The sequence below is a fragment of the Solanum tuberosum genome, unplaced genomic scaffold (genome assembly GCF_000226075.1).
Source record: "Solanum tuberosum cultivar DM 1-3 516 R44 unplaced genomic scaffold, SolTub_3.0 scf00153, whole genome shotgun sequence".
In the NCBI taxonomy this organism is placed as follows: domain Eukaryota; kingdom Viridiplantae; phylum Streptophyta; class Magnoliopsida; order Solanales; family Solanaceae; genus Solanum; species Solanum tuberosum.
Genome location: NW_006239082.1, coordinates 1,048,421 through 1,063,284, shown reverse-complemented (window position 1 = coordinate 1,063,284; position 14,864 = coordinate 1,048,421). Strand labels below are relative to the sequence as shown.

Sequence of the window (14,864 nt, the reverse complement as noted above, 5' to 3'; positions counted from 1 at the left end):
AATAATAATAATAATAATAATAGTAATAATCTTTATTTATTATTAAATCAACTAAATTAATTTAAAACCCGTAAATAAAATTAAAATTACAAACACAAAAGGAAAAAAAACTGAAAATACGGTTGAGTTCAAATTTTTATTTTTAATAAATGTATAACTTTTGATGTTTTTTTTAAAATAAATAAAATAATTTGTAATTTATTTTATTAGTATTTTAATTAGTATAAGTCTATATTTTTCTACTTTGTGTCTTTCTATTTCTCATTATTGCATAATCAACACTTAATTATATTTAGTATTTGTAAATGATATTTTTGAAATTTGCGGTTTTTGAATTATACATACATATAATATTTAAAATTATTTTTACTTTTTGGTCTCAAACAATTCATATGAAAAGTTAGAATTTGATTTTTTAAAAAGAAAATAATGGCTTTATTAATAGTTCACTATTAATATTTCGAAAACTAAAAACATAGTTGATCATAGCTATTAGAATAATATTATAACAAATAAAATTGCATACTATAGCATTTAATTAATGTAATTATATAAATAGTTATAATATATTACCATAACTATTTAAAAAATATATTAACATGTGAATGATTATATAAATAGTTTAATATATTACCATAACTATTTAAAAAATATATTAACAAGTGAATAATAAATTTTAATTTAAAAATTATGACATTAAAAAATATCCGCGCAACGCACGGGTACGAATACTAATTTACTATAACATATATTTTCTGAATTGATAAACACGCGCAACACATGTGTCGAAAAAATTAGTATATATATATATATATATATCCAGAATTGATTGCAAAATCAATTGTATTTCATGATCTGTAAAAAGTAAAATATCATACTTAAATAAATTTGTGACATACCGTATCAAAATATCTTCACTTGAGGCACCGAAGTCAAAAGCTATTAAAGTTTATGTTGTCACAATCTGATTTCTCAAAGAAAATTGAATTGTAGTCATATTCTGCTCAAACAAATGAGATAAAAATATACTGAAAATAATAGCAAGTCATCAACAAAATATGTAAAAGGAAAATTAAAATGAATTGTTACGTACATTTCTTGACTTCTTCTGCTCAATGCTTCTACAAAATTCCTGAACATGAAATTGGAGGAATTTATATATTCTCTAATACTCTTTAATCTTTACACAAAAACTATAAAGCTGGGGAAATTGAAAAGTCAAAGGTCTGATTATTAATTAGCATTATTTAGTAGTGTAGTACGTGGGATGAATCAGTTATTTAGGCTTTATTAGAAATTGCTATTACGTGGACTTACTGTTAGCATTAATGTTTGTTATTGGCGTTAACTGTTAGTTATCCATAGTATGTTTTGTTAGGATTTTTATATTTATTTAATTAATAAATTATGAGTTTTAAAATGCAAAATAAAATATGTATTTTTTTTTTACTTTTTCTCTTATTTTTATCTATTTATTTATATTTAATTTTTATCCTAAACTCACACCCTTCATCTTTCATAACCTCTATACTTAAAATTAGTACTCCCTCCATTCCATATTAATTGAATTTTTGAGGCATTTTTCATTTTTCAAATTAACTTAATTGTTCAATCTTCAAGACTATTTTTAAAATATTCTTCCAATTTTACCCTTCATTTGGATTTTCAAGGTGATGACTTCAATAAATTTGACAATAATTAATAAGGGTAAAAATAGAAAACTATGTTCAATTTATGTCTTAATCTACTTTTCTTAAAGGGTGTGAAACACCTCAAAAATTTAATTAACATGGAATTGAGGGAGTACTTATTACTAATATCCATAACTTCCAACTTTATACCTTCATAACCTCTAATTACTTAATCTTTAAGCTTGTGACATCTTAAAATCACATCAAAATAATATTTCTATCCAAATATATTTGTTTTGAGCTTAATTGTCCTCTACTTTAATTTTGTAGTGCAAAAGCTATCGACAAAGACTACTTTGTGTAGTTATTTTTATTTCTAATAAGGAGGATACAAAATAAGATATATAAAAGAGCAAAATTGATTTGATTTTTTTTTTAATGAAATTATAAGAGCAAAATCATTAATAAAAGTTAGCATAAAAAATAATTCTCGAAAAACATTAAAATGTATTTGTGGATACACTTAGCGGTGGAAGATAATCAAAATTATTATGAAGTTATTTTTAAATTTTCAATAAAATATGAATAATGAAAAATATAAGAAAAATTAATTAAGAGAATTCATTTTTGATATTTTGCATAAATTAGTAAAAAGCTAAAGACAAGCTATCTTGATTATGTTAAGATACGATGCCAATTGTTACTGTTTCTTAAATATATATATAAATTAGTAAAAAAATTAAAGACAAGCTAACTTGATTCTTTTGAGATAGGATGCTAATTGCAACTGTTTTCTTAGTGGAATTAAATAAGCAAAGATGAAAAAAATGAAAAAGAAAATAAGAAAAATGGGAGAATCGAAAAATAGTGTTGGAATAAATTCAAAGAAACGTTATTCATCCTCCATTATAATTATTTCTAAAATATTTTACTTAAACTTTTTTCTCTTACACTTTTAATTATACTGAAAATATTATTTATCATTAACAATTATAAATATTCCTATTATTTGTGAACAATTTTTTTTATATTTACCTTATTTTAAGAAAATCCAAGAGTCTAATTATAAGCTTTTATTAGATATTATAAGAACTTTTTTTTTATCTTTATAACATAAAGCTTTTTATCATTCTTTTATAATTGCTCATTTATTACGTATTTTATCATGTATTTTAACCACAATATATAACAACAATATATTATTTTTTTTGTTATTTCTATATCACCAAAAATTATTTTGCAGAATCAAGATCATGTATCACCCATTTCTTTTCCAAAGAATCTACATATGAGAAAAAACTTTAAATTTTAATATACAATTGAAGTACTCTTTTAAGTCTTCAAATTATAGGTAGCTTATCTATTACAAATATTTTTTCATATTTCTAAGAGCGTGTTTGGATGTGTTACTATTTTAATTTTTTTTGACATTTTTAAAAAATAAATTAAAAGACTAAAAGTCACACTTTAAATTTTTTACAAAATATCAAAGCTGACCATATTTAATTTTGAGAACTCATTCAAATGGATAATAAAGTCATAAATTCTTAATTATTATATTATATTATAACTAACATAAAAGAATAGGTTCTATTCAACCAAAAAAAAAAGTATAGGTATTAGACCGTGTTAATTTAAGGATTTTGTTTTGATAAAATCAATTCATGAATCAAGTTAAAGTTACAAATCTAAATGTTAAAATTTGTTATTTAATATATTTAAATTTGAAAATTAAAAAAAAATTAAAAACTTTTATACGCGTGACGCGGCTAAGTTTACTAGTTAATTATAAAAGTAAGTATGACAATTGATTGCTACAAAGTTTATGATGAATCCATCTTATCCTTGGCAAATTAATGCAAAAATTTCAGTTTCTTAAAAGAATTCTTTTCAATAAAAAAAAAATTGTTCAATAATAATGTAACAAAATAGTTTTTAAAAATTATTTCTATAAGTTCCTGGAATTTTTCTATATGTTCCTCTTGAAGAGGGAAAATTTTATACAACAAAAAGAGTTTTTTTCTTAAAAAAATAAAATAAAAAATTTAGTACATCAACTCAAATCAACATGTTCAGTAAGTAATACAACAAAATATTTGTTTTAGATTAAAGGATCTTACAACTTTAATTGAATTTGAATAGAGATAGATAATTCAGTTATTCTTTTCAATGTGTCCCTAGGATTTAGGAGCATTTTTTTAGGAAGAGTATAATGTTGTTAGCTACCGTTAAAATCTGAATTTTAAAAAACCGTAAAAATATTAAAGAAACAGTAGAAATTAGATATTTTGTATTTTTCAGTTATTTTTTTTTAGTGTTTGCAATTTTAATTTTAATAATTCATAAATTTTGTTTTTTAGTGTTGACACCTACGCGTTTTCACCTCTCCTATTATATATAGATTATTATTATTATTATTATTATTATTATTACTTCCTCTGTCCAATTTATGTGACTTACTTTCCTTTTTAGTCTGTTAAAAAAAAATGACACATTTCTATATTAAATACTCTAACAATTTAACTATAAAATATCCACACAAATTTCTATTATTTATTTTGGACCACAAATTTTAAAAGTCTTCTTTTCTTTTTATAACTCCGTGCCGAGCCAAACTATGCCACATAAAATGATGGAACTGATGTGGTAGGCAATTTGGACAAGTTGTCTGGTAATAGGCCCGGTAACGAAAATTAGCCTTTTGCTACCTTTGAATTGTTAACATTTATTAATTCAAGGAATATTATTGGATGCAATCTCTCCACCAACCCCATTACTTATTGAAGATGATGATGATGATGATGATGTTGAACTATTAAATAAGTTGGGAATTGAAGTTCTTGTGGTCCAGGTTGGTTTGTCCACCATCATTGATTTGATTTGCTGCTTTAATTTCTGAAAAACAAATTAGTTTTTAGATGAATCATATTCATGGAAGAGTAGTATATAATATGTTTAATTTGGAAGAAAAAGTGTTGCTCATTTAAGTTTTCTAATCAAACAACTAGTCTATTTCTTAACCAATTTTTGGCCAAACTAGAGCTAATACCAACAATAGGTTGATAATAAAGGTGTTTTCACATTTCTCCAATCTCTTTTTTAGCTCTTCCAATCATTTGGCTGTGTTTAGCATCGAAATGAAAAGCAAGCTAATACTACAAGTTCCATTCACTCTTTTTTAGACAAGATGTTTGAAAATGGAGTTGACGAGGAAGAACGACCACCTTGTTCTGATTCATTGTTGCATAAGGTGAGATGTTTGCTAAAATTATATACAACCAATTGCCACAACTTTGATCAAATAATATTTCTTTTTGTCTCCCCTAATTATCAAAGTTGGCTAACATAGAAATTGTTATACTACTACTACTAGTGTCTCTACTTCTTTTATATGGGTTGTTGATGCAAGCCGTTGAAGATTATGTGAAGAAGGTGCACGAATTTGTTTTGTCAGAAATTCAGGTCAAAGGAGAGATTTGTTGGATATTATTTGTCATGAATTTCTTACCATAAATAGGTTTTCCTTTTAGAAAAAGGTTTTGGAGTGACTAGTCTTTTTCTTGTAGGAAAATATTTAGGACTTTATATATAGATGCTTGTTCCTCTCAACTTAATCAACATTCACAATGTAGTCATAGGAGCTTTGAGAGTTTTGGTTAGGGGGAGAATTTGTGGGACACAAGTTTGATACGTTATCAATTGTGTGAACCTCCATGTACTCATATTTATAGTGGATTGCTCATCTCCTTTGTGGACGTAGGTCGATTGACCGAACCACGTTAATGGTGCTTAGTGAATTCATGATGTTGAAATGATAGGAAATGTTGTAGTTATGTTGGCTATCCTAGTAGGAAACCTTTCCAAATAACATTTGTATACAATATGCCGAGTTTGTTTTGTGGTGGAATCTGCCAGCTTGAATATGAAATGTAAATTCGTGGTCTATCGAGGTTTGCTTTGTTAGCTTCCATATTACACCTAATTATTGTCGGTCCTAACAGATTCCTTTGAAAACTTATGCTATTGCATCCTTTTGCATATAGGTTCATCCTGGAAAACCTCCTTTACTCACATGGCAGCGGAAGTTAAATTCTTCAGCAAGTACCCCTACATCTTTTGCTCCTAGCATTCGAGAAATTTTGCACATGGTAGTATTCACTCAGAAAACATTTCCATTTTTCCCATACTTTGTTCTTGTTGTGCTTTTAGCTGCATTAGAAATCTTCAACATTATATTCTTACGCATATATTTGTGCTACTCTAGGTAGGTGAAACAGAAAAGTTTGCCATAATTTTGTTGCATAAGACAATCTTTTTCTTAATATAATCTCTTCTCAAGTAAGGTAATTGTCGTTTTATTTTTTGTGGATAGCTTCCACTTGGTCTAAGGTTGTGGAGGCATATACATGAAGAAGCTGCAAAAGGAACGGTAATGTGTGATACATATTTCCCATATTCTAATGTTTCATTACTTGGCAGACCATATGAATGGTGTACTTATCCTCACCATTGTCCTCCAATTTACTTTTTCAGCCCTCAATCATGGATCCGTACAACAAGCGTCTTCTCTCATGTTATCATGGCGTTCCATTAGGTGGTATTGGGTGAGTTTTCCTATTGTTTGTGTCAGTCAGTTGGGAAGTATGGGGAGTCGATGAAAACGGTTTTTGTAGCTTAAGAGTAGAAATCATCAAATTGAAAAATAATGAACTGTGTAATACAGTCTGCAACACTCATTCTGATTAAGGTTAGTCGACGGAGTTTCAGTTTCATAGTAAATAACTTCATCAAGTATTAAGGTTCTTGACCACTAACAGCCTACAAAAAGTGCAAATGGAAGTATTTACGATTTATTATCTAAATATAGAATTGGAAAAGCAAATGCGACTTTGTTTTCCATTGATGGATAATTGAATTGGTATATAATTACATTGAACTTTACGCTTGATTGTTACTGCTTAGGTTATGACCTTAGTAATAGAATCATCAATCTGCAGTGCAGGAAGTATTGGAAGAAGTTTGAGAGGTGAATTTCAACGCTTTCAATTATTCCCCAGAAAATGTGAAGACACACCTATTCTAGCAAACCAGTTTTCAGTAAGTAATTCATTTAATATTAGCTTTTTTATTCTTTGTTTCTTACATTTCTAATTAGCCAGCAACAGAACCTTATTGCCGTGCTACTACAATGTTATAAATGCATAATCAGAAACTCCAAAGTGGTCTACGCTTTCTTAACATATGACTCATTAATGCAAAAATAGTTGTTGATAAGTAGGCAATCCTAAAGGTCTGAAGAAGTAACGACAAGTTCCTGTAATAAGGAAAATGTCATTTTTGTGGGAAGTCATTTAATAGTTTTGTATTTCTCCTTCAACAGATATTCATTGCTCGCCCTGATCAAGAAAAGTTTTCAACCGTGCTGTGCTCCAGAGGTCCCGAAGAGCTCAAGTAAGTAGCCAGCTTAACTGGTGTAGAGCATCAATCGAGACACAAAGGCTCCAGTTGAATTCTAGTGCTCTAAAAACATTATAAAATGATACTGAATTAGCTAGTGATACAGAACGGATGAATCATGGAAATGGAAGCTAGATGGGGAGAACTGCACATATCATGCTTTATACCCAAGAGCGTGGACTGTATATGATGGTATCATGTGCTGATAAATCAAACGTCAAAAGTCTAAAACTCTTATCTAATTCAAAACTAATAAAATGATAAGTTAAATCATTCATCAAGCAGGTGTTCCAGATCCTGAACTTAGCATTGTTTGTCGTCAGCTTTCACCATTTATTCCACATAATTACAAGGACAGCAGCTTCCCAGTCACTGTATTCACATTTACGGTACAGTAGTTTTAAGTGTGTAGAAGACATTATACTAATATCTTGACTTGTCTTGACTTTCTTATATGTTAAATCTTACTCATGCAAATTTATGCAGCTTTCTAACTCAGGGAAGACTGATGCTGATGTGACATTACTTTTCACATGGGCTGTATGTCGAAATTTTTTTGTTTCTAGTAGAAGCATTCCTTATTGTTTCAAATGAATGTTTTTCATGAATTTTCTGTGTAACTTATTTCAGCATGTTTACTATCTTATCTTCAGAATTCAGTGGGTGGTATATCAGAGTTCTCTGGTGGACATGTTAATAAAAAGATTTTGTAAGAACATTTCCTACTTCAACTTCAATTAACATTGAGCGTCTGACGGAATCAGTTTGGTTTGGTTGCTAATTGTATTGGATGATTCATTTGACCAATATGCATTGGCTCTTTGTAGGATGGAAGATAGTGTGCATAGCATCCTCCTTCATCATAAGTATGTTTTGTGTAAAACGCCCTCTAGTCTATAGCAACATTTGTTTTTCCCCATGGCTTGATAGTTCTGTTTTTCTAATACAATTGTATTTTCCATTCAGCACTTCAGATGGACTCCCTCCAGTAACCTTTTCCATTGCAGCCCAAGAAACTCCTGATGTCCATGTCTCAGAATGTCCATGCTTTTCGATTTCTGGAGAGTCTGAGATTATGACAGCAAAGGACATGTGGAGGGAAATTGAGGAGGTCAGTTTGGTTCATGCATATAAGCAACAGCATCACATATAACTTTTAAATTCCAACTTCTTAGTTCCTTTCAAGACCTTTTTCCTAATTCTAAATGATTATAATGAATGAGTATTAACCTTATGTCTTATTCTTTATTCCTAATTTCTTTTCAATTTTTTCATTTTGCAGCACGGTTCATTTGATCATCTTAAGGATGCTAAGACCTTGGTAACTTCAGTAAAAGGATCATCTATTGGAGCTGCTTTAGCAGCATCTGTTAAAGTTTCATCTGGTGCTGTCCGGACAGTAACTTTTTCACTTGCGTGGGACTGTCCAGAAATAAGATTTCCCGGAGGCAAGACTTACCACAGGTCATAAAACAGCTCTTGTTTCTAGAATATTACATTTAAATTATTCATTGCTAAAACTTTTGGACATTTAATGTTGTCTCAGACGATATACAAAATTCTATGGTGTTCAAGGTGACGGTGCAGCAAGTATTGCCCATGATGCCCTCCTAGGTAATAATATCATTTATGAAATAGTAATGCATGTATTTTGGCCTTTCCAGTATTGGTGTAGTATTTATGTTTTGGCATTCTTTAACAGCTGGGAGAACCTACTCAACTAATTTACTCATTAAAGTTATAATAAAACAACAAAACTCAATTTGACAGGCATGGCCCTGAATGACTTGTGATCTGCAAACAGTCTATGTTTTATAATCATCCTAATTTTATCGACCGTCTGTCTTTAAATTAGAACATAACAATTGGGAGCATGAGATTGACAAGTGGCAGAAACCAATACTTGAAGACACAAGTCTGCCAGAATGGTGATATATAGATTTACAAGCTTTTTCCTTAGGGTATATACAGATCACTGAAGTTTCTAAATAATTTTCTGAAGTGCTAATCATTTGCCTCAGGTACCGCATCACTCTTTTCAATGAGCTCTATTATCTTAATGCTGGTGGCACAATTTGGACAGGTAATGGGAAAGGAAAATCTGTTGGAATTTTGTGTTATTGTGTCTGATTAAGGCCACGTTTTAATGTCACAGATGGGTCCTTACCAATTCAAAACTTTGGAACCATCAGGGAGAGAGCGTTTTCCCTTGAAAAGACAAAATCAGATTCTGAGGAAACGTTAAAGTTGGACGAAAAAAATGAGACTTATATGGGATTACTTTCTAGGATGAAATCTACTGTTAACCAACTTCAGACTCCGGTGACTTCAAACTGTGCTTTTGGTACTTATCTACTTCAAGACGGAGAGGAGAACATTGGCCAGTTTCTTTATCTTGAAGGAATTGAATATCACATGTTTAATACGTATGATGTCCATTTTTATGCATCATATGCGCTATTAATGCTCTTCCCAAAACTTGAGCTGAGCATCCAAAGAGACTGTGCAATGGCGGTAATGATGCATGATCCATCTAAAATGAAAATTATGAGTGATGGAACATGGGTCTCCAGAAAGGTTCTTGGAGCTGTCCCTCATGATATTGGACTTAACGATCCATGGTTTGAAGTTAATGCATACAATTTCTTCAACACAGATAGATGGAAGGACTTAAATTCGAAATTTGTCCTTCAAGTTTATAGGGATTTTGTTGCTACCGGTGATAAATTTTTTGGAAAAGCTGTTTGGCCATCGGTATACATAGCTATAGCATATATGGATCAGTTTGATAAGGATGGAGATGGCATGATAGAAAATGAAGGGTTCCCTGATCAAACGTACGATGCATGGACTGTTAGTGGTGTGAGCACATATAGTGGAGGGCTCTGGGTAGCAGCTGTACAAGCTGCCTCGGCAATGGCTCATGAGGTCGGTGATGCTGCAGCTGCTGATTACCTTTGGGCTAAGTTTCAGAAGGCAAAGTCTGTATATGAGAAGTTATGGAATGGTTCTTACTTTAATTATGATAATAGTGGTCGAAGATCAAGTTCTTCAATTCATGCTGATCAGTTGGCTGGTCAATGGTGAGTTATTTCTTCATCTTACTGGGAAAGAGGAACTAGAGGCTCTAAACTGAAGAACTATTTCTGAATTTAGAGAAAAGAACACGTACAAATATGTTGCGCTTTTCATATGGTTGATAGAGTCAGTATTGATGATAAATTGGAACTTGTGCCATTGAATCTGTTGCTCGTTACTTTTTTTTCTTATACTCATTTGGTTGCAATTTCATAGGTATGCTAGAGCGAGTGGTCTTTCACCTATTGCTGATGAAGAGAAGATAAGAACAGCTCTGAAGAAAATCTATGATTTCAATGTGTTAAAGCACAAGGGAGGGATGTGTGGGGCTGTAAATGGGATGCTACCAAGTGGAAAACCTGATATGTCAGCTCTGCAGTCGAGAGAAATATGGACAGGAGTTACGTATTCTCTTGCTGCTAATATGATACAAGAGGGCTTGGTGGACATAGCATTTCAAACTGCAAGTGGAATACACTCGACAGCTTGGTCAGATAAAGGTCTTGGGTAAGTTTTTCTTCTTTTTTGTTTTTGGAAATTCCTCTCTTTTGCTTAGAAGTTATCATTTTTGAGGCTGGAGAGGTTCTCATTTAACTAAAAATACTGGTGAGGCTCGGGGTCCAGATAAGATGAGGCTTTCTGAGAGCTAATGTTTGAACAAAAAATCTATTTAGCCATTCAGTTAGAAAACTACTAACATAAAGAACAAATTGATAATCTGGATGCTAAAGATTGCGGCCATTTAATTATGTCATTGATGGTTTGCTTTGGCAAGACATTAGCAAGAGCTTTGTTTGCCTATTGTGTTATATATCTCGGTCGTTAAGGGAGAGGAAGTTAACTTTTTGATGTTGCCAAATCATGATCCATATAACTTATAACTGCCCTGATATCATGACCAGAGAAGAGGATAGAAAAGGTTTGTTGTATTTTTTCTTTGTAATTGTAGCTGGTTATCTCCTCTCAATTACTGGCCTCATTTCGCTAAAGATTGGACTATGCAAGAGGATATGATCCGGTAACTAGTTGTTAGATTATCAACAACTCTCCGCATCCTTCTTCTCAATGGTGGAATTCAATGTCCCAAAACCGACATCCTTGTATAGCAACATATATCAAGCATCATCATTCATTCATCAAGTTAGTAGTTATAGATTGATCATATATATCATTGAGCATCACCATTTAAGGAGCCTTACTAGCAGTGGCGGATCCAAGATTTAGAGTCCGTGGGTGCCAAATAGACTTATCGATTAAATTAATTTTATATTTGATTGAATTATTCGTCTTTTCGATATATATCATAAATCAATCAATAAAATATAAATAATAAGATATTACACTTTTATTGAGTATTTAATCAAATAAAAGAAAAGTCAAAAGTCAAAAGTCAAAAGAGTAATAATGTAAATTTAAGTCAATAACAATTATAAAAATAAAAATTAAAATTGTGCCAGCTGTTTTTCCTTAAAAAAACGTGGTTGGAGCCTTTTTTTTTCTTAAAAAACATATGCAACAAATTTCTCAAAAAAATAGGTACAAATGGGATTCAAACCCGCAACATCAGCCTTCTAAAGTTGCCCTCCTACCGTGGCACCACAAACTAATTTTGTTCTGTTGATGACACGCTTTATATTTATATAAATATTATATATATATACCTATGTATATATAGAGTTTCCGTCGAAGTTCGCAAATCATGATCCATATAACTTATAACTGCCCTGATATCATGACCAGAGAAGAGGATAGAAAAGGTTTGTTGTATTTTTTCTTTGTAATTGTAGCTGGTTATCTCCTCTCAATTACTGGCCTCATTTCGCTAAAGATTGGACTATGCAAGAGGATATGATCCGGTAACTAGTTGTTAGATTATCAACAACTCTCCGCATCCTTCTTCTCAATGGTGGAATTCAATGTCCCAAAACCGACATCCTTGTATAGCAACATATATCAAGCATCATCATTCATTCATCAAGTTAGTAGTTATAGATTGATCATATATATCATTGAGCATCACCATTTAAGGAGCCTTACTAGCAGTGGCGGATCCAAGATTTAGAGTCCGTGGGTGCCAAATAGACTTATCGATTAAATTAATTTTATATTTGATTGAATTATTCGTCTTTTCGATATATATCATAAATCAATCAATAAAATATAAATAATAAGATATTACACTTTTATTGAGTATTTAATCAAATAAAAGAAAAGTCAAAAGTCAAAAGTCAAAAGAGTAATAATGTAAATTTAAGTCAATAACAATTATAAAAATAAAAATTAAAATTGTGCCAGCTGTTTTTCCTTAAAAAAACGTGGTTGGAGCCTTTTTTTTTCTTAAAAAACATATGCAACAAATTTCTCAAAAAAATAGGTACAAATGGGATTCAAACCCGCAACATCAGCCTTCTAAAGTTGCCCTCCTACCGTGGCACCACAAACTAATTTTGTTCTGTTGATGACACGCTTTATATTTATATAAATATTATATATATATACCTATGTATATATAGAGTTTCTGTCGAAGTTTGGGGGTGGCGTGGCACCCCCACAGCCCTTCATAGATCCGCCACTGCTTACTAGATGCCTTTGTTTGCTATATGTTTACCCAAAAAAGGGTACAATTGAATTATATGAGGTCAAGGACATGTGTCTTAGCTTAACTTGTTATTGGTAATTAGTAGTTACATATCTTGATAATGGTAAAGTAAAAACGGGATAAATATAACGAAGATAGTAAATGAAAGCCTTCGATGATGAGTTTGTGTTGTATCTCCAGTGTTGTTTGAGTATCTGAAGCCTTAGACCTGAGAACAATATTGTAGATAAATGCTATAAGACAAAGACTTGACATTAACCCATAGAAAACCTCCACTCATCCACAAAGTACTACGACCAACAGGCGTTGTCTTGGAAGTGTTGTTAGTAGTGCCAACCAATATCCCTATGCTACGTTCAGAATATTCGTATGATGATATCTAGCGTATCCATAATTTAAGTTATTGTTCATGTGTATGTGCAGGTTTGGTTTCCAAACGCCGGAAGGGTGGAACACATATGCTCACTATAGATCACTGTGTTATATGAGGCCGTTGGCGATTTGGGCAATGCAATGGGCTCTATCAAAACCAAAGCTTCACAACCAGGAGATGAAGCAGATGAGTAGTAGTCTAAGTGAGAATTCTTCCTATGTAAAACAGGATGCAGGATTTCAAGAGGTTGCTCGCCTTCTCAAGTTACCAAAACAACAAGCTTCTACAAGTTACATTCAGTCGTTGCATCAGTTTCTTTGTAACAAATTCTCAATTTGACTCAAAACATCATTTCCTTTCCCAATTATTTGTGAAAAGACTCAAATATGTCATCCAACTTTGAGAAAAGACTCGTTATGTCATCCGTTAAAAGTTTGGCCTGTCTATATCATTACAGGTTCATCCATGCTATTATATTTATCTCCGGTTTTGCAAAACCATTTTTTTACCTTTACAAGACCCCAAACAACTTTTAACACTTTTCATTTGGTGTTTTGGATCAAATGTAATGTTTTTGTTTTTTTTTCTTCTTAAGAACACCAAGAACACGTGAAGAACATCAAGAACTCTCAAATTTTCAACTAATTTAATTCTTCACAAAATCAACTCAAATTTCAAGAGTAGCTTCCCTCCAAACTAGATACCAAAATTCAATATCTTTTGAGCTCGAATTCAACCTAACTTAACAAGACACACTTGAAATTTCTTCAAGCTACACAACTCCAAATCACTTGAAATTTTGAACATAGACTCAAAACAACACTAGTTAACAAAGATCTAGTGCCAAAACGACAACAAAAACACGAATCAAAGCAGGTTTTCAAATTTTTGGGACTGATTTCCATTTTTTTTTAACACAGGTGGTATTTATTTTAACTCCACAATTGATTTTAGAATTAATGACATGGCCAAATTATAATTGGTCACATGTAAAAAATAGTTTTGCAAAACTGAAGTTAAAAAATAATGGCTCTTTTCTCAAACGGATATAAATGAATCAAACTTTTAACGGATAACATATGGGTTTTTTTTTAAAATTCAACAATATATTTGAATTTTTTCGTGGCTTATTTTAAGTGTAACATGATAGAAAATGTTTTACACTTGCATTGCATCATGTCATTGTCACATCAAATGCTATGTTAGATTTCAAAAATAATTTTTTTCTTGTCACCCAATTATTTTTTCTTCACTATACATCATCAAAATTCAAAGCCACTACAAAACCACCAACACAAAATCCATATATTTCATTACTAAAATCAAAATAATCATTAGAGTTCACCACTCGCTATCAAACCTGCTGTCAGAACACACCATCATCATTGTCACAAAACAAAAATCGCAAATAACTATCACAAATTTCAACAGTCGTAATCAATTACATCACTACCATTGTCACCTTCAAAATTGACAAATTTGTGTGAGTTCAACGTGAAGAATACACTACAACAAAAACAATTTTTTTGCGGTAATAAATAGACACATTAATAAAGAGGGATAAAGTCTTTATCAGCATTAATTAAGTGTCATTAGATCCAATATCGCTAAAAACTTTAGGGACATATACAAAGAGTGCTAATTGACGCTAAAAATACATATTTAGCAGCAATTAAGCTATTGTCATTAGTTAACTGTCATTAAAAATCATTTTTGATGTAGTCAT

General features: G+C 31.0%; 1 protein-coding gene across 3 annotated transcripts; it reads left to right on the top strand.

Moving 5' to 3' along the window:
- Positions 1 to 4,314: 4,314 nt before the first annotated feature.
- LOC102584095 (non-lysosomal glucosylceramidase) lies at positions 4,315 to 13,618 on the top strand. Of its 3 annotated transcripts, none has more exons than XM_015311392.1 (20): positions 4,315 to 4,482; positions 4,814 to 4,881; positions 5,675 to 5,779; positions 6,004 to 6,060; positions 6,165 to 6,235; positions 6,629 to 6,728; positions 7,012 to 7,082; positions 7,195 to 7,280; positions 7,371 to 7,477; positions 7,575 to 7,628; positions 7,742 to 7,797; positions 7,916 to 7,954; positions 8,055 to 8,199; positions 8,371 to 8,552; positions 8,635 to 8,702; positions 8,944 to 9,016; positions 9,110 to 9,171; positions 9,244 to 10,171; positions 10,383 to 10,673; positions 13,189 to 13,618. In XM_015311392.1, exons 2-20 carry the CDS (start codon positions 4,819 to 4,821, stop codon positions 13,475 to 13,477), a joined length of 2,847 nt encoding a protein of 948 aa, XP_015166878.1. In that variant the 5' UTR covers positions 4,315 to 4,482; positions 4,814 to 4,818; the 3' UTR covers positions 13,478 to 13,618. The 3 variants fall into 3 exon arrangements, with proteins under 3 accessions (XP_015166878.1, XP_015166879.1, XP_015166880.1); XM_015311393.1 differs by having other exon boundaries at positions 4,735 to 4,881; XM_015311394.1 differs by lacking the exon at positions 4,315 to 4,482 and having other exon boundaries at positions 4,510 to 4,881; positions 7,374 to 7,477.
- Positions 13,619 to 14,864: the final 1,246 nt, after the last annotated feature.

Bases quoted from the DNA above. Each gene is read 5' to 3' on its own strand.
- LOC102584095 (XM_015311392.1), top strand. From the start codon at position 4,819: ATGTTTGAAAATGGAGTTGACGAGGAAGAACGACCACCTTGTTCTGAT. The intron at 8,200-8,370 runs GTCAGTTTGGTT...TTCATTTTGCAG, and splicing joins TGTGGAGGGAAATTGAGGAG to CACGGTTCATTTGATCATCT. The intron at 8,553-8,634 runs GTCATAAAACAG...ATGTTGTCTCAG, and splicing joins GGAGGCAAGACTTACCACAG to ACGATATACAAAATTCTATG.